Here is a 22,989-nt window from a genome sequence, read left to right as displayed (position 1 = left end):
CAAATATTAACATTTGTCATTTTTATATTGTCTAGTTCCATGTTAAGAGTAGAGTAATGTCATTATATTTACCTCTCGTGACGCACACATTGCATTCTGGGTCACGTCCACTACTTGTTGCATCGCAGTTATTATGCAGTTCGATGCCACAGTGACACTAAATAGCGTTTAGTTACTTTATATTGTGTGTTTTTTGTCGCACTGGTTTGCCGTTGTGTGCCTTAAGCTTCTACGTCGATTTGATTGACAGCTCGTTGTGCACCTCGTTAAAGTCCGCTCCGTAACAAATTAAGTGTCTCAAACACCGTTTTAACTACACAAACGTGTTCTCTTCCGTATGTTAGGCATTAGTAGAGAAGTGCACTAAAGTATAGTGTGCTTATTTGCTCGTTTTGTCTCTCTTTTCACGTCATGTCTGCCGTCAGTTGGGACATTATCCTCTCAATGGATGCCACTAATATGTAACATCTACGGCCGTAGTCGGCTGCAATTAATGTTCAGTGATGTAATTTCGTTACGTGCATCATACTTTGAATAAAGAGCTAATGTTTGGTGTGTTGTACAACTTTCTCGTGTTTTAGTAACTATTCATGTGGACAGCTAAGATAGTGCTTGTTAATGTGAATTAGCAATGTTGCAGCCCAGTTATTTAGACTAGTAAATCTGTGCCATTAAGTGATACAGTACAGTACAGTACAGTAGTGAGAGAATAGTGTGCCCATATACACACACACGTGTCTATAAGTGTAAAACACATTAAACTGCAGAAACTGGCAGCGGTCCACCGCAACAATGTCTGTTTAACCAAGTTATTCTTACTATTATTATAACCAAGTTATTTTACTCTACCTTTTTCTGCGTTGATTGGGGCATCCTCAGTGGCAGTAAACTACATGATGAAGTGTGTTGTATCCTGAAGCTGTCTTTTGACAGTTCTCTTGGAGAGAGGAGTAGTATGATATTGCTGTTCTCGATTTAAGATCCTAAGCTTATCAATACTGTCGATATGGTAACAATAACAATAAACATAATAAGGTCTACAAGAACTGTATGGTGTTCAGGGATGAATAGTTTTTCTCATGGAATTTTTTTTTTTTTTTTTTTTTTGCTGTAGTCATAAGTAATGCCACAGCTGATGCACAGTTTGAATGACAGGGTTCCTCCTATTACTTCAAAATATAAAAATATAACATTTATAGAATAAAACTAAAAGTATCCCAAATGCTATAAAAGGTAATGTCACGTTGGCCCCCACATTTAACTCCCCCCGCCACCAACGTCTTATAGCAGATGGAAGGATGTAAAATGAAAAGTGCAGTGTGAGAATCCATTGTAAAGAACGGTTAGGGTTTGCATTATTCAAAAATTTGGTGCCAACATTTCAACTTTTTTTTTTTTTTTTTTTTTTTTTTTTTTTTTTTTTTTTTTTTTTTTTTTTTTGAAGAGCTCAGAATTGTTCATTCGGTAGTCTTACCGATTCAACGTCTTGTCATCATTGCTCTTTTCCTTTTTTTTTTTTTTTTTTTTTTTTTTTTTTTTTTTTTGTGTGTGTGTATGTGTGCGTGCGTTTGCGTGCGTGCGTTTGCGTGCGTGCGTGCGTTTGCGTGTGTGCGTTTGCGTGCGTTTGCGTGCGTGCGTGCAAATACGTATAAATTTATACTCATTCATTCACCTAAAACCTTATAAATATCCCATTACCCTTCGCCTTAACCAGGTACTTCAGAATCTTGCCAGAGTCGTGAGATTTAAATGGTCAGGAGACCAGAGAAAAGGTCAGAAAAAAAAGAAATAAAGAGAAAAGAAAGGTAAATCAAAGTGACATCCAGCACCGACCAAACACTTCCTGCCTTCCCCATGATTACAAAATCAAAGTCTTACGCCAACCCCGGAAGCCTCTAAATTCCAGCAAATTTAGCGAGATCTCAAGAGCCCAGAGGAAAAACTAAAGAGAGGAAGGAGGGAAGGATCGATAAGGCAGAGTGAGATCAATAGAAGCCAGTACATCCAATCCATCAAAGTGAAGTCCAGCACCAACAAGACCCCTCCTGCGTGGTTACAAAACCGGAGTCTTATGCCAACCCCAGAAACCTCATACTTCTAATAAATTAAGATCTCAAGTGACCAGAGGAAAAACTAAAGAGAGGAAGGAGGGAAGGATAGATAAAGAAAAGTGAGAACCACAGACACCAGCACCAACTGATTCAAGGGGCTGTGGGAGGGAGAGGGTACTTCTGTTGAGTTTCAGTAGATGCTGGTGCGACGGATCTGGCATGCATAAGGACCACCACCAAAGAGAGAAGCCGTCAACCGCGGTCCAGCAAAGCGAGCACCCCCCCCCCCCCCCACCCCCCCCGGAATCCCCAGGCCGCGGCAGCACCAAGGCCACCCCCAAGCCACCCGAGCGGACACCGGTCAGCGAGCCGACCCAGATACCCGGAACACCCCCGCCCCAGCCCCGGCCCACACCCCCGAGCCCAAGGCCGCAGAACGAGGCCCAGCGGGCCCCCACAGCGCCCCACCGGTCCCCAGCCCCCATCCCCCCACGACCCCCCCGCACCCCACCCAAAGTAGTATGATATTGCTGTTCTCGATTTAAGATCCTAAGCTTATCAATACTGTCGATATGGTAACAATAACAATAAACATAATAAGGTCTACAAGAACTGTATGGTGTTCAGGGATGAATAGTTTTTCTCATGGAATTTTTTTTTTTTTTTTTTTTTTGCTGTAGTCATAAGTAATGCCACAGCTGATGCACAGTTTGAATGACAGGGTTCCTCCTATTACTTCAAAATATAAAAATATAACATTTATAGAATAAAACTAAAAGTATCCCAAATGCTATAAAAGGTAATGTCACGTTGGCCCCCACATTTAACTCCCCCCGCCACCAACGTCTTATAGCAGATGGAAGGATGTAAAATGAAAAGTGCAGTGTGAGAATCCATTGTAAAGAACGGTTAGGGTTTGCATTATTCAAAAATTTGGTGCCAACATTTCAACTTTTACTGCAAATGAATATCGGCTTCAAATATCGGTTATCTGGCTCCTTGACTACCGATAATCGGTATCGGTATCGGCCCTGAAAAAAGCATATCGGTCTATCTCTAATTAATATAACATTCTTTCATGCTTAAAGTGTGAACCCTTACCCTAAGTAAGACTTCTTTGTTGTATATTTCCATCAAAAATTGATGTTTAAACATCAATTTGGCCGCATATTTTAATCGAAACAAGAATCGTGCGCTGTAATATCCCGATGTATTGCCGAACCGAATCGAACACCCCTAAAAAGTACGTACCTCCAGCCTGCTGTTTTTCTCTTATCCTCCTCAGTAGCCATGCAACAGTTTCCTCTTTAGTGTCTGGGGACAGTACCACCACCACCAATGGTAAAATCCCAGGACCGCATCTGTTGCCTAAAACCTCCATTAGAATCTACTCTCACCTGTAAATGTCATAAGAAAAAAAAAAAAAAAGCAAAATATTAGCAGATGGGTGGGAAAAGTTCGATTTTCACAAAACCTGGCTGTTTTGATTCATTGAAGGTCAGTATCAGGTAGCATTGAATGACAACTTTCTGATTTCAAAAGGGAAGCGTCAACGCAAACTTTAAATATATATAAATTGCCGTACTCTAAAAAATAAATCTCTTGTGAAAAATTAATTTGTTAATAACAGCCCAGTGATTCCGCTATAATTCAATCAAGGCTCCTAAATCCTAGCCGCCACTCTTTGGAGTCAGTGAGAAAATAAATAAATGAACTCGAGCTGCAAGCAGCTATAAAGGGCCCTCGCAGCCCTGGTCACGTTGGGGTACTCGCACATTGGGGTACTGGCACATTAGGAGCAAAATTTCTTTGAACATGGCATGATAAACCTTTACATGTGGATTTTTTTTTTTGCCAGGTGTGATGTGTGTGTCAAGCTCAATGGGTTTTGGTTATTGTTAAGATCTGCAAAAACCAGCGTCCATTTTTATTTTTGGGAAAGAGTTGACCTGACTGTTTTTTTTTTTTTAATCGCAAAAGTCTATATCATCGCTCGTACTCATTGCACAATCATTGCTTTTATTGTCCATAGAGGCGATCAAAAAAAAAATGAAACAAAATAAAAAAAGTACATATGTTTGGATCGGTCTGATACCAGTGAATATCTTGAGTCGTGGAAAGTAAAAGAAATTTCATAAATGACTTAGTTATAACACTTATGAGTTCACAAATGTTGTTCAAAATACCGTGTTTTTTTTTTTTTTTTTTATGCCTCAAGGACTAGGTGGCGCAGTATTTAAAACTGAATTTTGTCATAGAGATACCTTCAGGCCTTGACTATAAATATACATGTCAAGTTTGGGATTTTTTGAAGCATGTACCGGGTAGTTATTAAGAATATCCTTCAGTAACGATACTGCTTTTAACGTCCATAAAGGCTATCAAAAATAAATAAAACTAAATAAAAAATATGTATGTTTTGATAGGTCTGATGCCAGTGAGCATTTTGAGTGGTGGAAAGGAAAAGAATATTCATAAATGACTTAGTTATCACACTGAGAATGAGTTTACAATTATCAGAATTTGTGGCACCGTAACGGCCACGCCCTTTGGCGAAAAGTTACAATATTCGGTGTGGGGCATGATCACGATCTTAAGGCTTTTCTGACCAATTTTCAACTGGATCCCTTCAACGAGCTCGTGACAGTAGCTGAAAACGTAAAGTATGACATTTATTGTTACCACTAGGTGGCGCTATATGTAGAACCGAATTTTATCATATAGATGTTTTCAGGCCGTGACTATTAAGTTGCATGAGAAGTTTGAGATTTTTTGGAGCTTGAACATGGGAGTTATTAAGCATTTTGTCTTTTTGGACAAATGAAATTTGATAGGCAATATTTGATGCCCTGCCCCCGTCATATAGTATTTCAAAAAGGAAAGACTTTTTGCCCAGTTGTTCTCTCAGGTCTTGAGATGATAAATGCCAAGTTTGAAGTCAATTGGATGAAAAATGTTTGCAAAGGGAGAAAAAGCACGACGACAGTGAATGTGCCAAAATAAGCCAATATTGGACATAAAAAAAATCATAGCTCACTTCCTGTACATTTTAGCTACATGGTCCCAATAGACTTTTTTTGTGCGTCTCGGGGTGCTACACGTGCCTGCCAACTTTCGTAGCTCGAGGTCAAACGTGCCGGGCTTGGTTTTTATTTTTTTATGCTAGGGGGCGCTATAGAGTCGCATAGTTATTACAACGGCAGAATATCAAATTTTTCGCCGGGCCTGAAGAGTGTGCAAAGTTTGGTGAGTTTTCATAAATATTTAGGTCCTCAAAAATGAGATTGTTTGCGGAGAATAGAGAATAATAATAACTAGAGCTGCGAGCAGCTATAAAGGGCCCTCGCAGCCCGGGCCACGTTGGGGTACTTGTACGTTGGGGAACTTGCACATTGGGGTACTGGCACATTGGAAGCAGAATTTCTTTGAAAATGGCATGATAAACATGTGGATTATTTTTTTTTTTTTGCCAGGTGTGATGAGTGTGTCAAGCTCAATGGGTTTTGGTGATTGTTAAGATCTGCAAAAATCAGCGTCTTTTTTTTATTTTTAGGCAATGAGTTGCCCTGATTGGTATTTTTCGTAAAAGTATATATACACACATTATCGCTCGTACTCAATGTTGCTTTTATTGTCCATAGAGGCGATCAAAAAAATAAATAAAACTAAATAAAAAATACGTATGTTTGGATCGGTCTGATGCCAGTGAACATATTGAGTGGTGGAAAGTAAAAGAATATTCATAAATGACTTAGTTATCACACTTACAATGAGTCTACAATTTTTGCAAAAATACCGTAAGTGAGGCATTTTTTTTTTAAGCCTCAAGGACTAGGTGGCGCTGTATTTATAACTGAATTTTGTCATAGAGATACCTTCAGGCCTTGACTATAAATATACATTTCAAGTATGGGATTTTTTGGAGCATGTACCAGGGAGTTATTAAGCATAGCCTTCATTCACGATATTGCTTTTAATGTCCAAAGAGGCTATCAAAAATACATAAAACTAAATAACAAAAATATGTATGTTTGGTTAGGTCTGATGCCAGTGAATATTTTGAGTGGTGGAAAGTAAAAGAATATTCCTAAATGACTGAGTTATCACACTTAGAATGAGTTTACATTTTTTGTACAAAATACCGTAAGTGGGGTATTTTTTTTTCATGCCTCAAGGGCTAGGTGGCGCTGCATATATAACTGAATGTTGTCATAGAGATACCTTCAGGCCTTGACGATAAACATACATGTCAAGTTTGGGATTTTTTGGAGCATGTATCGGGAAGTTATAAAGCATATCCTTTTTCAGTGCGAAACACAAATTTTGATGCCCCGTCCTCATCATATAGTATTTCCAAAAGTCAAGGTTTTTCCATCTGTTGTTGGCTCAGGTCTTGACATGGTCCAGGTCAAGTCTTAACTCAGTCGGATGAAACGTGTAGGAGAAGTGGGCAAAAGTATGCCCCCTGAAAATGTGCAAAAATCGTCAAAAATGGGACATTCAAAAATTCGTAGCTCACTTCCTGTTCATTTTAGCATATGGGTCCAAGAGACTTTTTTGTAGGTCTTTGGCTCCCTCATACACCTAAACATTTTCGTAGATCTTGCTTAAACGTACAATCGGGGCTGCTTCGTTAAAAATTTCTAGGGGGCGCTATTGAGTCATTTTTGTAAAAATAGGACAATACATGATAAAATATTGCTCATTTTGCCAGGCCAGATGTGTGTGCCAAGTTTCATGAGTTTCTGTGCATGTTTAGACCCTCAAAACTGGCGTTGTTTTCTTGGCGAACAGCGCTTAGCCACGCCCACAGCAATTCGCGAAAACTCACAACCTTCGTGTTGTGACACCATGAAGGCCGAAACCCTCATCTGAGCAAATATGAGGTAGGTCCAGTTAACGTGTTTGGAGAAAAACGTAGAAGAAAATTCGTTAAAAAAAAATTTCCACGAGGTGGCGCTATCAGTAAGATGAAATATAACTTCGTAGATGTCTTTAGGGCTGGACTCTCATCAAATGCGTGAAATTTTGAGAAGATTGGATCATCTGGGCCAAGTTCATACAGCTTTTGTTGTCTCGAAAAATCTTCAGACTTTGCGTTACCGTAGCGGCCACGCCCTTTGGCGAAAAGTTACACTATTCGGTGTGGGGCATGATCAACATCTTAAGGCTTTTCTGACCAATTTTCAACTGGATCCCTTCAACGAGCTCGGCACAGTAGCTAAAAACGTAAAATATGACATTTATTGTTACCACTAGGTGGCGCTATATGTATAACTGAATTTTATCATATAGATGTTTTCAGGCCGTGACTATTAAGTTGCATGAGAAGTTTGAGATTTTTTGGAGCTTGAACATGGGAGTTATTAAGCATTTGCTCTTTCTGGACAAATGAAATTTTAAAGGCAATATTTGATGCCCCGCCCCCGTCATATAGTATTTCGAAAGGGCAAGATGTTTTGCCCAGTTGTTCTCTCAGGTCTTGAGATGATAAATGCCAAGTTTGAAGTCAATTGGATGAAAAATGTTTGCAAAGGGGGAAAAAGCATGACCACAGTGAATGTGCCAAAATAGGCCAAAATTGGACATAAAAAAATTCATAGCTCCCTTCCTGTACATTTTAGCTACATGGTCCCAATAGACTTTTTTGTGCGTCTCGGGGTGCTACACGTGCCTGCCAATTTTCGTTGCTCTAGCTCAAACGTGCCGGGCTTGGTTTTTATTTTTCTATGCTAGGGGGCGCTATAGAGTCGCGTTGTTATGACGACTTCATAATATCAAATTTTTCGCCGGGCCTGAGGAGTGTGCAAACTTTGGTGAGTTTTCGTGAATGTTTAGGTACCCAAAATCGCGATCGTTTGCGGAGAATAAAGAAGAAAAAGAAGAAGAAGAATAACTAGAGCTGCGAGCAGCTATAAAGGGCCCTCGCAGCCCGGGCCACGTTGGGGTCCTTGCACGTTGGGGTACTTGCACGTTAGGGTACTGGCACGTTGGGGTACTGGCATATTGGAAGCAAAATTTCTTTGAAAATGGCATAATAAACGTTTACATGTAGAATATTTTTTTTGCCAGTGTGTGTCAAGCTCAACGGGTTTTGGTGATTGTTATGACCTGCAAAAATCAGCGTCCTTATTTATTTTTAGGCAATGAGTTGCCCTGATTGGTCTTTTTTGTAAAAGTGTATATATACATCATCGCTCGTTGTACTCATTGCACAATGTTACTTTTATTGTCCAAAGGGGCAATCAAAAATGAATAAAACAAAATGGAAATATACATACGTTTGGATCGGTGTGAAGCCAGTGAACAATTTGAGTGGTGGAAACTAAAAGAATATTCATAAATGACTTAGTTATCACACTTAGAATGAGTTTACATTTTTTGTAGAAAACACCGTATGTTTTTTTTTTTTAATATATATTATGCCTCAAGGGCAAGGTGGCGCTGTATTTATAACTGAATGTTGTCATAGAGATACCTTCAGGCCTTGATTATAAGCATATATGTCAAGTGTGGGATTTTTTTTGGAGCATGTACCGTGGAGTTATTATGCATATCCTTCATTCACGATATTGCTTTTAATGTCCACAGAGGCTATCAAAAATAAATAAAAAAATATATATGTTTGGATAAGTCTGATGCCAGTGAACATTTTGAGTGGTGGAAACTAAAAGAATATTCATAAATGACTTAGTTATCACACTTAGAATGAGTTTACATTTTTTGTACAAAATACCGTATGTGGGGTATTTCTTTTTTATGCCTCAAGGGCTAGGTGACGCTGCATATATAACTGAATGTTGTCATAGAGATACCTTCAGGCCTTGACGATAAACATACATGTCAAGTTTGGGATTTTTTGGAGCATGTACCTGGGAGTTATTAAGCGTAGCCTTCATTCACGATATTGCTTTTAATGTCCATAGAGGCTATCAAAAATACATAAAACTAAATAACAAAAATATGTATGTTTGGTTAGGTCTGATGCCAGTGAACATTTTGAGTGGTGGAAAGTAAAAGAATATTCATAAATTACTTCGTGATCACACTGAGAATGAGTTTACAATTTTTGTAAAAATACCGTAAGTGGGGTATTTTTTTTTCATGCCTCAAGGGCTAGGTGGCGCTGCATATATAAGTGAATGTTGTCATAGAGATAGCTTCAGGCCTTGACTATAAACATACATGTCAAGTTTGGGATTTTTTGGAGCATGTACCGGAGAGTTATTAAGCATATAATTTTTCATTGCGAAACACAAGTTTTGATGCCCCGCCCTCATCATATAGTATTTAGAAAAGTCAAGATTTTTCTCCCTGTCGTTGGCTCAGGTCTTGACATAGCCCAGGTCAAGTCTGAAGTCAGTCGGATGAAACGTGTAGGAGAAGTGGGCAAAAGTATGCCCCCTGTAAATGTGCTAAAATCGTAAAAAATGGGACATTCAAAAATTCGTAGCTCACTTCCTGTTCATTTTAGCATATGGGTCCAAGAGACTTTTTTGTAGGTCTTGGGCTCCCTCATACACCTAAAAATTTTCGTAGATCTTGCTTAAACGTACAACCGGGGCTGCCTCATTAAAATTTTCTAGGGGGCGCTATTGAGTCATTTTTGTAAAAATAGCACAATCCAGGATAAAATATCGCTCATTTTGCCAGGCCAGATGTGTGTGCCAAGTTTCATGCGTTTCTATGCCGGTTTAGGCCCTCAAAATTGGTGTGGTTTTCTTGGCGAACAGCGCTTAGCCACGCCCACAGCGATTCGCGAAAACTCACAAACTTCGTGTTGTGACATCATGAAGACCGAAACCCTCATCTGAGCAAATATGAGGTAGGTGCAGTTAATGTGGTTGGAGAAAAACATTGAAGTAAAATCGTAAGAAAAAAAATTGCCAGAAGGTGGCGCTATCAGTAAGATGAAATATAAGTTCGTAGATGTCTTAGGGGCTGGACTCTCATCAAATGTGTGAAATTTTGAGAAGATAGGATTACCTGGGTCAAGTAAAAGTAGCTTTTATTGCCACGAAAAATTACCAGTCTTTGCGGCACCGTAGCGGCCACGCCCTTTGGCGAAAAGTTACAATATTCGATGTGGGGCATGATCAACATCTTAAGGCTTGTCTGACCAATTTTCAACTGGATCCCTTCAAAGAGCTTGGCACAGTAGCTAAAAACGTAAAGTATGACATTTATTGTCACCACTAGGTGGCGCTATATATATAACAGAATTGTATCATATAGATGTTTTCAGGCCGTGGCTAGTAAGTTGCGTGAGAAGTTTGAGATTTTTTGGAGCTTGTTCATGGGAGTTATTCAGCATTTTGTCTTTCTGGACAAATTAAATTTTAAAATCAATATTTGATGCCCCGCCCCCGTCATATAGTATTCCAAAAAGTCAAGATATTTTGCCCAGTTGTTGTCTTGGGTCTTGAGATGATACATGGCAAGTTTGAAGTCAACTGGCTGAAAAATATTTGCAAAGGGGGAAAAAGTATGACCACAGTGAATGTGCCAAAATGGGCCAAAATTGGACATTCAAAAATTCATAGCTCACTTCCTGTACATTTTAGGAAATGGCTTCCACTGACTTTTTTGTGCGTCTCGGGGTGCTACACGTGCCTGGCAATTTTCGTAGCTCTAGGTCAAACGGGCCGGGATTGGTTTTTATTTTTCTACGCTAGGGGGCGCTATAGAGTCGCATTGTTATGGCAACTACATAATATCAAATTTTTCGCCGGGCCCGAAGAGACTGCAAAGTTTGGTGAGTTTTCGTAAATGTTTAGGCCCTCAAAAATGCGATCGTTTACGGAGAAGAAGAAGAAGAAGAATTCTTACAAAAACAAGAGGGACCTCGCAGCGGTCGCTGCTCGGGCCCTAACTAGAGCTGCGAGCAGCTATAAAGGGCCCTCGCAGCCCGGGCCACGTTGGGGTAATTGCACGTTGGGGTACTCGCACATTGGGGTACTGGCACATTAGGAGCAAAATTTCTTTGAACATTGCATGATAAACCTTTACATGTGAATTTTTTTTTGCCAGGTGTGATGTGTGTGACAAGCTCAATGTGTTTTGGTGATTGTCAAGATCTGCAAAAATCAGTTTCCTTTTTTATTTTTAGGGAATGAGTTGACCTGACTTTTTTTTTTTTTTGCAAAAGTATGTATACCCATCATCGCTTGTAATCATTGCACAATGTTGCTTTTATTGTCCATAGAGGCGATAAAAAAAAATGAAACTGAATTAAAAAAATCCAGATGTTTGGATCGGTCTGATACCAGTGAACATCTTGAGTAGTGGAAAGTAAAAGAATATTCATAAATGACTTAGTTATAACACTTACGAGTTCACAAATTTTGTTCAAAATACCGTAAGTGGTTTTTTTTTGTGGTTTTTTTTATGCCTCAAGGACTAGGTGGCGCAGTATTTATAACTGAATTTTGTCATAGAGATACCTTCAGGCCTTGACTATAAATATACATGTCAAGTTTGGGATTTTTTGAAGCATGTACCGAGGAGTTAAGCATATCACTCATTCACGATACAGCTTTTAACGTCCATAAAGGCTATCAAAAATAAATAAAAATAAATAAAAAATACGTATGCTTGGATAGGTCTGATGCCAGTGAAGATTTTGAGTGGTGGAAAGTAAAAGAATATTCATAAATGACTTCGTTATAACACTGAGAATGAGTTTACATTTTTTGTACAAAATACCGTAAGTGGGGTATTTTTTTTTCACGCCTCAAGGGCTAGGTGGCGCTGCATATATAACTGAATTTTGTCATAGAGATACCTTCAGGCCTTGACTCTAAACATACATGTCAAATTTTTCATATAGTATTCCGAAAAGTCAAGATTTTTTCCCCCTGTCGTTGGCACACGTCTTGACATGGTCCAGGTCAAGTCTTAAATCAGTCGGATGAAACGTGTAGGAGAACTGGGCAAAAGTCTGCCCCCTGTAAATGTGCAAAAATCGTCAAAAATGGGACATTCAAATATTCGTAGCTCACTTCCTGTTCATTTTAGCATATGGGTCCAAGAGACTTTTTTGTAGGTCTTGGGCTCCCTCATACACTTAAAAATATTCGTCGTTCTTACTTAAACGTACAACCGGGGCTGCTTCGTTAAAAATTTCTAGGGGGCGCTATTGATTCTTTTTTTAAAAAATAGCACAATCAACAATAAAATATTGCTCATTTTACCAGGCCAGATATGTGTGCCAAGTTTCATGAGTTTCTGTGCATGTTTAGACCCTCAAAACTGGCGTTGTTTTCTTGGCGAACAGCGCTTAACCACGCCCACAGCAATTCGCGAAAACTCACAAAATTCGTGTTGTGACATCATGAAGGCCGAAACCCTCATCTGAGCAAATATGAGGTAGGTCCAGTTAACGTGTTTGGAGAAAAACCTAGAAGAAAATTCGTAAGAAAAAAAATTGCCACTAGGTGGCGCTATCAGTTAGATGAAATATAAGTTCGTAGATGTCTTTAGGGCTGGACTCTCATCAAATGTGTGAAATTTTGAGAAGATAGGATCACCTCGGTCAAGTTAATGCAGCTTTTATTGTCACGAAAAATCTTCAGACTTTGCGGCACCGTAGCGGCCACGCCCTTTGGCGAAAAGTTACAATATTCAGTGTGGGGCATGATCAATATCTTAAGGCTTTTCTGACCAATTTTCAACTGGATCCCTTCAACGAGCTCAGCACAGTAGCTAAAAACGTAAAGTATGACATTTATTGTTACCACTAGGTGGCGCTATATGTATAACTGAATTTTCTCATATAGATGTTTTCAGGCCGTGACTATTAAGTTGCATGAGAAGTTTGAGATTTTTTGGAGCTTGTACATGGGAGTTATTAAGCATTTTGCTCTTGTTATAATAATAATAATAACTAGAGCTGCGAGCAGCTATAAAGGGCCCTCGCAGCCCGGGCCACGTTGGGGTACTTGCACGTTGGGGTACTAGCACGTTGGGGTACTGGCAAGTTTAGGTACGGCACATTGGAAGCAGAATTTCTTTGAAAATGGCATGATAAACCTTGACATGTGGATTTTTTTTTTTTTTTGTAAAAATACCGTTAAGTTGGTGTATTTTTTTTTATGCCTCTAGGGCTAGGTGGCGCTGTATATATAATGGAATGTTGTCATAGGGATACCTTCAAGCCTTGACTCTAAACATACATGTCAAGTGTGGGATTTTTTTGGAGCATGTACCGTGGAGTTATTAAGCATATCCTTCATTCACGATATTGCTTTTAATGTCCATAGAGGCTATCAAAAATAAATAAAAAAGTACATGTTTGGATAAGTCTGATGCCAGTGAACATTTTGAGTGGTGGAAAGTAAAAGAATATTCATAAATGACTTAGTTATCACACTTAGAATGAGTTTACATTTTTTGTACAAAATACCGTATGTGGGGTATTTTTTTTTTATGCCTCAATGGCGAGGTGGCGCTGCATATATAAATGAATGTTGTCATAGAGATAGCTTCAGGCCTTGACGATAAACATACATGTCAAGTTTGGGATTTTTTGGAGCATGTACCGGGTAGTTATCAAGCATATCCTTTTTCATTGCGAAACACAAATTTTGATGCCCCGCCCTCATCATATAGTATTTCGAAAAGTCAAGATTTTCCCCCCTGTCGTTGGCTCAGGTCTTGACATGGTCCAGGTCAAGTCTTAACTCAGTCGGATGAAACGTGGAGAAGAAGTGGGCAAAAGTATGCCCCCTGTAAATATGCAAAAATCATCAAAAATGGGACATTCAAAAATTCGTAGCTCACTTCCTGTTCATTTTAGCATATGGGTCCAAGAGACTTTTATGTAGGTCTTGGGCTCCCTCATACACCTAAAAAAATTCGTCGTTCTTGCTTAAACGTACAACCGGGGCTGCTTCGTTAAAAATTTCTAGGGGGCGCTATTGAGTCATTTTTGTAAAAATAGCACAATCAACATTAAAATATTGCTCATTTTCCCAGGCCAGATGTGTGTGCCAAGTTTCATGAGTTTCTGTGCATGTTTAGACCCTCAAAACCGGCGTTGTTTTCTTGGCGAAGAGCGCTTAGCCACGCCCACAGCAATTCGCGAAAACTCACAAACTTCGTGTTGTGACATCATGAAGGCCGAAACCCTCATCTGAGCAAATATGAGGTAGGTCCAGTTAACGTGTTTGGAGAAAAACGTAGAAGAAAATTCGTAAGAAAAAAAATTGCCACTAGGTGGCGCTATAAGTTAGATGAAATATAAGTTCGTAGATGTCTTTAGGGCTGGACTCTCATCAAATGTGTGAAATTTTGAGAAGATAGGATCATCTCGGTCAAGTTAATGCAGCTTTTATTTTCACGAAAAATCTTCAGACTTTGCGTCACCGTAGCGGCCACGCCCTTTGGCGAAAAGTTACAATATTCGGTGTGGGGCATGATCAACATCTTAAGGCTTTTCTGACCAATTTTCAAATGGATCCCTTCAACGAGCTCAGCACAGTAGCTAAAAACGTAAAGTATGACATTTATTGTTACCACTAGGTGGCGCTATATGTATAACTGAATTTTATCATATAGATGTTTTCAGGCCGTGACTATTACGTTGCCTGAGAAGTTTGAGATTTTTTGGAGCTTGAACATGGGAGTTGTTAAGCATTTGCTCTTTCTGGACAAATTAAATTTTAAAGGCAATATTTGATGCCCCGCCCCCGTCATATAGTATTTCGAAAAGGCAAGATTTTTTGCCCAGCTGTTCTCTTAGGTCTTGAGATGATAAATGCCAAGTTTGAAGTCAATGGGATGAAAAATGTTTGCATAGGGGGAAAAAGCATGACCACAGTGAATGTGCCAAAACAGGCCAAAATTGGACATTAAAAAATTCATAGCTCACTTCCTGTACATTTTAGGAAATGGCTTCCACTGACTTTTTTGTGCGTCTCGGAGTGCTACACGTGCCTGCCAATTTTCGTAGCTCTAGCTCAAACGGGCCGGGATTGGTTTTTATTTTTCTACGCTAGGTGGCGCTATAGAGTCGCGTTGTTATAACAACTACATAATATCAAATTTTTCGCCGGGCCCGAAGAGACTGCAAAGTTTGGTGAGTTTTCGTAAATGTTTAGGCCCTCAAAAATGCGATCGTTTGCGGAGAATAAAGAAGAAGAAGAAGAAGAAGAAGAAGAAGAAGAAGAAGAAGAAGAATTCTTACAAAAACAAGAGGGACCTCGCAGCGGTCGCTGCTCGGGCCCTAATAATAATAATAATAATAATAATAATAATAATAATAATTTTTACAAAAACAATAGGGACCTCGCAGCGGTCGCTGCTCGGGCCCTAATAACTAGAGCTGCGAGCAGCAATAAAGGGCCCTCGCAGCCCGGGCCACGTTGGGGTCCTTGCACGTTGGGGTACTTGCACGTTGGGGTACTGGCACGTTGGGGTACTGGCATATTGGATGCAAAATTTCTTTGAAAATGCCATCATAAACGTTTACATGTAGTATATTTTTTGCCAGTGTGTGTGTCAAGCTCAACGGGTTTTAGTGATTGTTAAGACCTGCAAAAATCAGCGTCCTTTTTTATTTTTAGGCAATGAGTTGCCCTGATTGGTATTTTTTGCAAAAGTGTATATATACACATCATCGCTCGTTGTACTCATTGCACAATGTTACTTTTATTGTCCAAAGGGGCAATCAAAAATGAATAAAACAAAATGGAAAAGTACATACGTTTGGATCGGTGTGAAGCCAGTGAACAATTTGAGTGGTGGAAACTAAAAGAATATTCATAAATGACTTAGTCATCACACTTAGAATGAGTTTACATTTTTTGTACAAAATACCGTATGTGGGTTTTTTTTTTTAATATAATATAAGGGCTAGGTGGCGCTGTATTTATAACTGAATGTTGTCATCGAGATACCTTCAGGCCTTGATTATAAGCATACATGTCAAGTGTGGGATTTTTTTGGAGCATGTACCGTGGAGTTATTAAGCATATCCTTCATTCACGTTATTGCTTTTAATGTCCACAGAGGCTATCAAAAAAAAAAATATATATATATATGTTTGGATAAGTCTGATGCCAGTGAACATTTTGAGTGGTGGAAACTAAAAGAATATTCATAAATGACTTAGTTATCACACTTAGAATGAGTTTACATTTTTTGTACAAAATACCGTATGTGGGGTATTTTTTTTTCAAGGGCTAGGTGGCGCTGCATATATAACTGAATGTTGTCATAGAGATAGCTTCAGGCCTTGACGATAAACATACATGTCAAGTTTGGGATTTTTTGGAGCATGTACCGGGGAGTTATTAAGCATATCCTTTTTCAGTGCGAAACACAAATTTTGATGCCCCGCCTTCATCATATAGTATTTCCAAAAGTCAAGATTTTTCCTTCTGTTGTTGGCTCAGGTCTTGACATGGTCCAGGTCAAGTCTTAACTCAGTCAGATGAAACGTGTAGGAGAAGTGGGCAAAAGTCTGCCCCCTGTGAATGTGCAAAAATCGTCAAAAATGGGACATTCAAAAATTCGTAGCTCACTTCCTGTTCATTTTAGCATATGGGTCCAAGAGACTTTTTTTGTAGGTCTTGGGCTCCCTCATACACCTAAAAATATTCGTCGTTCTTGCTTAAACGTACAACCGGGGCTGCTTCGTTAAAAACTTCTAGGGGACGCTATTGAGTCATTTTTTTAAAAATAGCACAATCAACAATAAAATATTGCTCATTTTACCAGGCCAGATGTGTGTGCCAAGTTTCATGAGTTTCTGTGCATGTTTAGACCATCAAAACTGGCGTTGTTTTCTTGGCGAACAGCGCTTAGCCACACCCACAGCAATTCGCGAAAACTCACAAACTTCGTGTTGTGACATCATGAAGGCCGAAACCCTCATCTGAGCAAATATGAGGTAGGTCCGGTTAACGTGTTTGGAGAAAAACGTAGAAGAAAATTCGTAAGAAAAAAAATTGCCACGAGGTGGCGCTATCAGTTAGATGAAATATAAGTCAGTAGATGACTTTAGGGCTGGACTCTCATCAAATGTGTGAAATTTTGAGAAGATCATTATCATATATATGTTTTCAGGCCGTGACTATTACGTTGCCTGAGAAGTTTGAGATTTTTTGGAGCTTGAACATGGGAGTTATTAAGCATTTGCTCTTTCTGGACAAATGAAATTTTAAAGGCAATATTTGATGCTCCGCCCCCGTCATATTGTATTTCGAAAAGGCAAGATGTTTTGCCCAGCTGTTCTCTCAGGTCTTGAGATGATAAATGCCAAGTTTGAAGTCAATTGGATGAAAAATGTTTGCAAAGGGGGAAAAAGCATGACCACAGTGAATGTGCCAAAATAGGCCAAAATTGGACATAAAAAAATTCATAGCTCACTTCCTGTACATTTTAAGAAATGGCTTCCACTGACTTTTTTGTGCGTCTCAGGGTGCTACACGTGCCTGACAATTTTCGTAGCTCTAGGTCAAACGGGCCAGGAATGGTTTTAATTTTTCTACGCTAGGGGGCGCTATAGAGTCGCATTGTTATGGCAACTACAAAATATCAAATTTTTCGCCGGGCCCGAAGAGACTGCAAAGTTTGGTGAGTTTTCGTAAATGTTTAGACCCTCAAAAATGCGATCGTTTACGAAGAAGAAGAAGAAGAGGAAGAAGAAGAAGAAGAAGAAGAAGAAGAAGAAGAAGAAGAAGAGGAAGAGGAAGAAGAGGAAGAAGAAGAGGAAGAAGAAGAGGAAGAAGAAGAAGAAGAAGAAGAAGAAGAAGAAGAAGAAGAAGAAGAAGAGGAAGAGGAAGAAGAAGAGGAAGAAGAAGAGGAAGAAGAGGAAGAAGAAGAGGAAGAAGAAGAGGAAGAAGAGGAAGAAGAAGAGGAAGAAGAAGAAGAAGAAGAAGAGGAAGAAGAAGAAGAAGAAGAAGAAGAAGAAGAAGAAGAAGAAGAAGAAGAAGAAGAACTAGAGCTGCGAGCAGCTATAAAGGGCCCTCGCAGCCCGGACCACGTTGGGGTCCTTGCACGTTGGGGTAGTTGCACGTTAGGGTACTGGCATATTGGAAGCAACATTTCTTTGAAAATGGCATAATAAACGTTTACATGTAGAATATTTTTTTTGCCAGTGTGTGTCAAGCTCAATGGGTTTTGGTGATTGTTAAGACCTGCAAAAATCAGCGTCCTTTTTTATTTTTAGGCAATGAGTTGCCCTGATTGGTATTTTTTGTAAAAGTGTGTATATATACACATCATCGCTCGTTGTACTCATTGCACAATGTTACTTTTATTGTCCAAAGGGGCAATCAAAAATGAATAAAACAAAATGGAAACGTACATACGTTTGGATCGGTGTGAAGCCAGTCAACAATTTGAGTGGTGGAAACTAAAAGAATATTCATAAATGACTTAGTTATCACACTTAGAATGAGTTTACATTTTTTGTACAAAATACCGTATGTGTGTTTTTTTTTTTTTATGCCTCAAGGGCTAGGTGGCGCTGTATTTATAACTTTATGTTGTCATCGAGATACCTTCAGGCCTTGATTATAAGCATACATGTCAAGTGTGGGATTTTTTTTTGGAGCATGTACCGTGGAGTTATTAAGCATATCCTTCATTCACGATATTGCTTTTAATGTTCACAGAGGCTATCAAAATAGGGACCTCGCAGCGGTCGCTGCTCGGGCCCTAATAATTTTTACAAAAACAATAGGGACCTCGCAGCGGTCGCTGCTCGGGCCCTAACTAGAGCTGCGAGCAGCTATAAAGGGCCCTCGCAGCCCGGGCCACGTTGGCGTACTTGCACGTTGGGGTACTTGCACGTTGGGGTACTTGCACGTTGGGGTACTTGCACGTTGGGGTACTCGCACGTTGGGGTACTAGCACATTGGAGCAAAATTTCTTTGAACATGGCATGATAAACCTTTAAATGTGGATTTTTTTTTTTTGCCAGGTGTGATGTGTGTGTCAAGCTCAATGGGTTTTGGTGATTGTTAAGATCTTCAAAAATCAGCGTCCTTTTTTATTTTTTGGGAATGAGTTGACCTGATTGGTATTTTTTGCAAAAGTATATATACCCATCATCGCACGTACTCATTGCACAATGTTGCTTTTATTGCCCATAGAGGCTATCAAAAAGTAAATAAAACAAAATAAAAAAGTATATATGATACCACTGAACATCTTTAGTGGAAAGTAAAAGAATATTCATAAATGACTTACTTATAACACAATGAATTGACAAATTTTGGACAAAATACCGTGTTTTTTTTTTTTTTTTCCATGCCTCAAGGACTAGGTGGCGCTGTATTTATAACTGAATTTTGTCATAGAGATACCTTCACGCCTTGACTATAAATATACATGTCAAGTTTGGGATTTTTTGAAGCATGCACCGGGGAGTTATTAAGCATATCCTTCATTCAAGATACTGCTTTTAATGTCCATATAGGCTATCAAAAATAAATAAAACTAAATAAAAAATACTTATGTTTGGATAGGTCTGATACCAGTGAACATTTTGAGTGGTGGAAAGTAAAACAATATTCATAAATGACTTAGTTATCACACTGAGAATGAGTTTACAATTTTTGTCAAAATACCGTAAGTGGGTTATTTTTTTTTCATGCCTCAAGGGCTAGGTGGCGCTGCATATATAACTGAATGTTGTTATATAGATAGCTTCAGGCCTTGACTATAAACATACATGTCAAGTTTTGGATTTTTTGGAGCATGTACCGGGGAATTATTAAGCATATCATTATTCAGTGCAAAACACAAATTTTGATGCCCCGCCCTCATCATATAGTATTTCGAAAAGTCAAGATTTTTTCCCCTGTCGTTGGCTCAGGTCTTGACATGGCCCAGGTCAAGTCTGAAGTCAGTCGGATGAAACGTGTAGGACAAGTGGGCAAAAGTATGCCCCCTGTAAATGTGCAAAAATCGTCAAAAATGGGACATTCAAAAATTCGTAGCTCACTTCCTGTTCATTTTAGCATATGGGTCCAAGAGACTTTTTTTGTAGGTCTTGGGCTCCCTCATACACCTAAAAATATTCGTCGTTCTTGCTTAAACGTACAACCGGGGCTGCTTCGTTAAAAATTTCTAGGGGGCGGTATCGAGTCTTTTTAAAAAAAAAATAGCACAATCAACATTAAAATATTGCTCATTGTACCAGGCCAGATGTGTGTGCCAAGTTTCATGAGTTTCTGTGCATGTTTAGACCCTCAAAACTTGCGTTGTGTTCTTGGCGAACAGCGCTTAGCCACACCCACAGCAATTCGCGAAAACTCACAAACTTCGTGTTGTGATATCGTGAAGGCCGAAACCCTCATCTGAGCAAATATGAGGTAGGTCCAGTTAACATGTTTGGAGAAAAACGTAGAAGAAAATTCGTAAGAAAAAAAAATGCCACTAGGTGGCGCTATCAGTAAGATGAAATATAAGTTCGTAGATGTCTTAAGGGCTGGACTCTCATCAAATGTGTGAAATTTTGAGAAGATAGGATCATCTCGGTCAAGTTAATGCAGCTTTAATTGTCACGAAAAATCTTCAGACTTTGTGGCACCGTAGCGGCCACGCCCTTTGCCGAAAAGTTACAATATTCGGTGTGGGGCATGATCAAGGTCTTAAGGCTTTTCTGGCCAATTTTCAACTGGATCCCTTCAACGAGCTCGTGACAGTAGCTGAAAACGTAAAGTATGACATTTATTGTTGCCACTAAGTGGCACTATATGTAGAACTGAATTTTATCATATAGTGTTTTCAGGCCGTGACTATTAAGTTGTATGAGAAGTTTGAGATTTTTTGGAGCTTGAACATGGGAGTTATTAAGCATTTGCTCTTTCTGGACAAATGAAATTTTATAATAATTCATAATTCCTCAGATGAGGGTTTCGGCCTTCATGATGTCACAACACGAAGTTTGTGAGTTTTCGCGAATCGCTGTGGGTGTGGCTAAGCGCTGTTCGCCAAGAAAACCGACAATTTTGAGGGCCGAAACATGCACAGAAACTCATGAAACTTGGCGCACACATCTGGGCTGGCAAAATGAGCAATATTTTATCGTGGATTGTACTATTTTTACAAAAATGACTGAATAGCGCCCCCTAGAAATTTTTAACGACGCAGCCCCGGTTGTACGTTTAAGCAAGATCTTTGGAAATTTTTAGGTGTATGAGGGAGCCCAAGACCTACAAAAAAAGTCTCTTGGACCCATGTGCTAAAATGAACAGGAAGTGAGCTACGAATTTTTGAATGTCCCATTTTTGACGATTTTTGCACATTTACAGGGGGCATACTTTTGCCCACTTCTCCTACACGTTTCATCCGACTGACTTCAGACTTGACCTGGACCATGTCAAGACCTGAGCCAACGACAGGCGGGAAAATCCTTACTTTTCGAAATACTATATGATGAGGGCGGGGCATCAAAATTTGTGTTTCGCAATGAAAAAGGATATGCTTAATAACTCCCCGGTACATGCTCCAAAAAATCCCAAACTTGATATGTATGTTTATAGTCGTGGCCTGAAGCTATCTCTATAACAACATTCAGTTATATATGCAGCGCCACCTCGCCCTTGAGGCGTGAAAAATAAATACCCCACTTACGGTATTTTTACAAAAATTGTAAACTCATTCTCAGTGTGATAACTAAGTCATTTATGAATATTCTTTGACTTTCCACCATTCAAAATGTTCACTGGCATCAGACCGATCCAAACATACGTACTTTTTTATTTTGTTTTATTTATTTTTGATAGCCTCTATGGACAAAAAATCCCAAACTTGACATGTATATTTATAGTCAAGTCCTGAAGCTCTCTCTATGACAACATTCAGTTATATATGCAGCGCCACCAAGCCCTTGAGGCATGAAAAAAAAATACCCCACTTGCGGTATTTCTACAAAAAATGTAAACTCATTCTAAGTGTGATAACTAAGTCATTTATGAATATTCTTTTACTTTCCACCACTCAAAATGTTCACTGGCATCAGACCTAACCAAACATACATATTTTTGTTATTTAGTTTTATGTAGTTTTGATAGCCTCTATGGACATTAAAAGCAATATCGTGACTGAAGGATATGCTTAACTCCCAGGTACATGCTATAAAAAATCCCATACTTGAAATGTATATTTATAGTCAAGTCCTGAAGGTATCTCTATGTCAAAATTCAGTTATAAATACAGCGCCACCTAGTCCTTGAGGCATAAAAAAAATGCCTCACTTACGGTATTTTTACAAAAATTGTAAACTCATTTTAAGTGTGATAACTAAGTCATTTATGAATATTTTTTTACTTTCCACCACTCAATATGTTCACTGGCATCAGACCGATCCAAACATATGTACTTTTTTTTGATCGCCTCTTTGGACAATAAAAGCAACATTGTGCAATGAGTATGAGCGATGATGTGTGTATATATACTTTTATGAAAAATACAAATCAGGGCAACTCATTGCCTAAAAATACAAAAAATTAAAAAAAAGACGCTGATTTTTGCAGATCTTAACAATCACCAAAACCCAGTGAGCTTGACGCACTCATCACACCTGGCAAAAAATAAATAAAAATAAAAACTCCACATATAATGGTTTATCATGCCATTTTCAAAGAAATTCTGCTTCCAATGTGCCAGTACCCCAATGTGCAAGTACCCCAACGTGCAAGTACCCCAACGTGCAAGTACCCCAACGTGGCCCGGGCTGCGAGGGCCCTTTATAGCTGCTCGCAGCTCTAGTTAGGGCCCGAGCAGCTACCGCTGCGAGGTCCCTATTGTTTTTCGATCGGATTATTATTATTATTATAATTCTTATTATAATAATAATAATAATTATTATTATTATTATTATTAGGGCCCGAGCAGCGACCGCTGCGAGGTCCCTATTGTTTTTGTAAAAATTATTATTATTATTATTATTATTATTAGGGCCCGAGCAGCGACCGCTGCG

At 39.1% G+C, this 22,989-nt stretch overlaps 1 protein-coding gene across 6 annotated transcripts in view; it reads right to left on the bottom strand.

The window, feature by feature from the left end:
• ano10a (anoctamin 10a) overlaps nucleotides 1-22,989 on the bottom strand; it is a 306,259-nt gene that overhangs the window by 254,434 nt on the left and 28,836 nt on the right. For 5 of the 6 annotated variants that reach the window (XM_077526020.1, XM_077526019.1, XM_077526021.1 and 2 more), the window contains one exon: nucleotides 3,303-3,448. The exons of the other annotated variant lie outside the window; for it this stretch is intronic. In XM_077526020.1, the coding sequence (XP_077382146.1) occupies nucleotides 3,303-3,432 (130 nt within the window). In that variant the 5' untranslated portion in view covers nucleotides 3,433-3,448. The remainder of the gene's footprint in view (nucleotides 1-3,302; nucleotides 3,449-22,989) is intronic. 6 annotated transcript variants of the gene reach the window in all.

Source organism: Festucalex cinctus, chromosome 7 (genome assembly GCF_051991245.1).
Source record: "Festucalex cinctus isolate MCC-2025b chromosome 7, RoL_Fcin_1.0, whole genome shotgun sequence".
Taxonomy (NCBI): Eukaryota; Metazoa; Chordata; class Actinopteri; order Syngnathiformes; family Syngnathidae; genus Festucalex; species Festucalex cinctus.
Note: the sequence above shows the minus strand (reverse complement) of the source record. Positions and strands in the feature narration are given on the sequence as shown.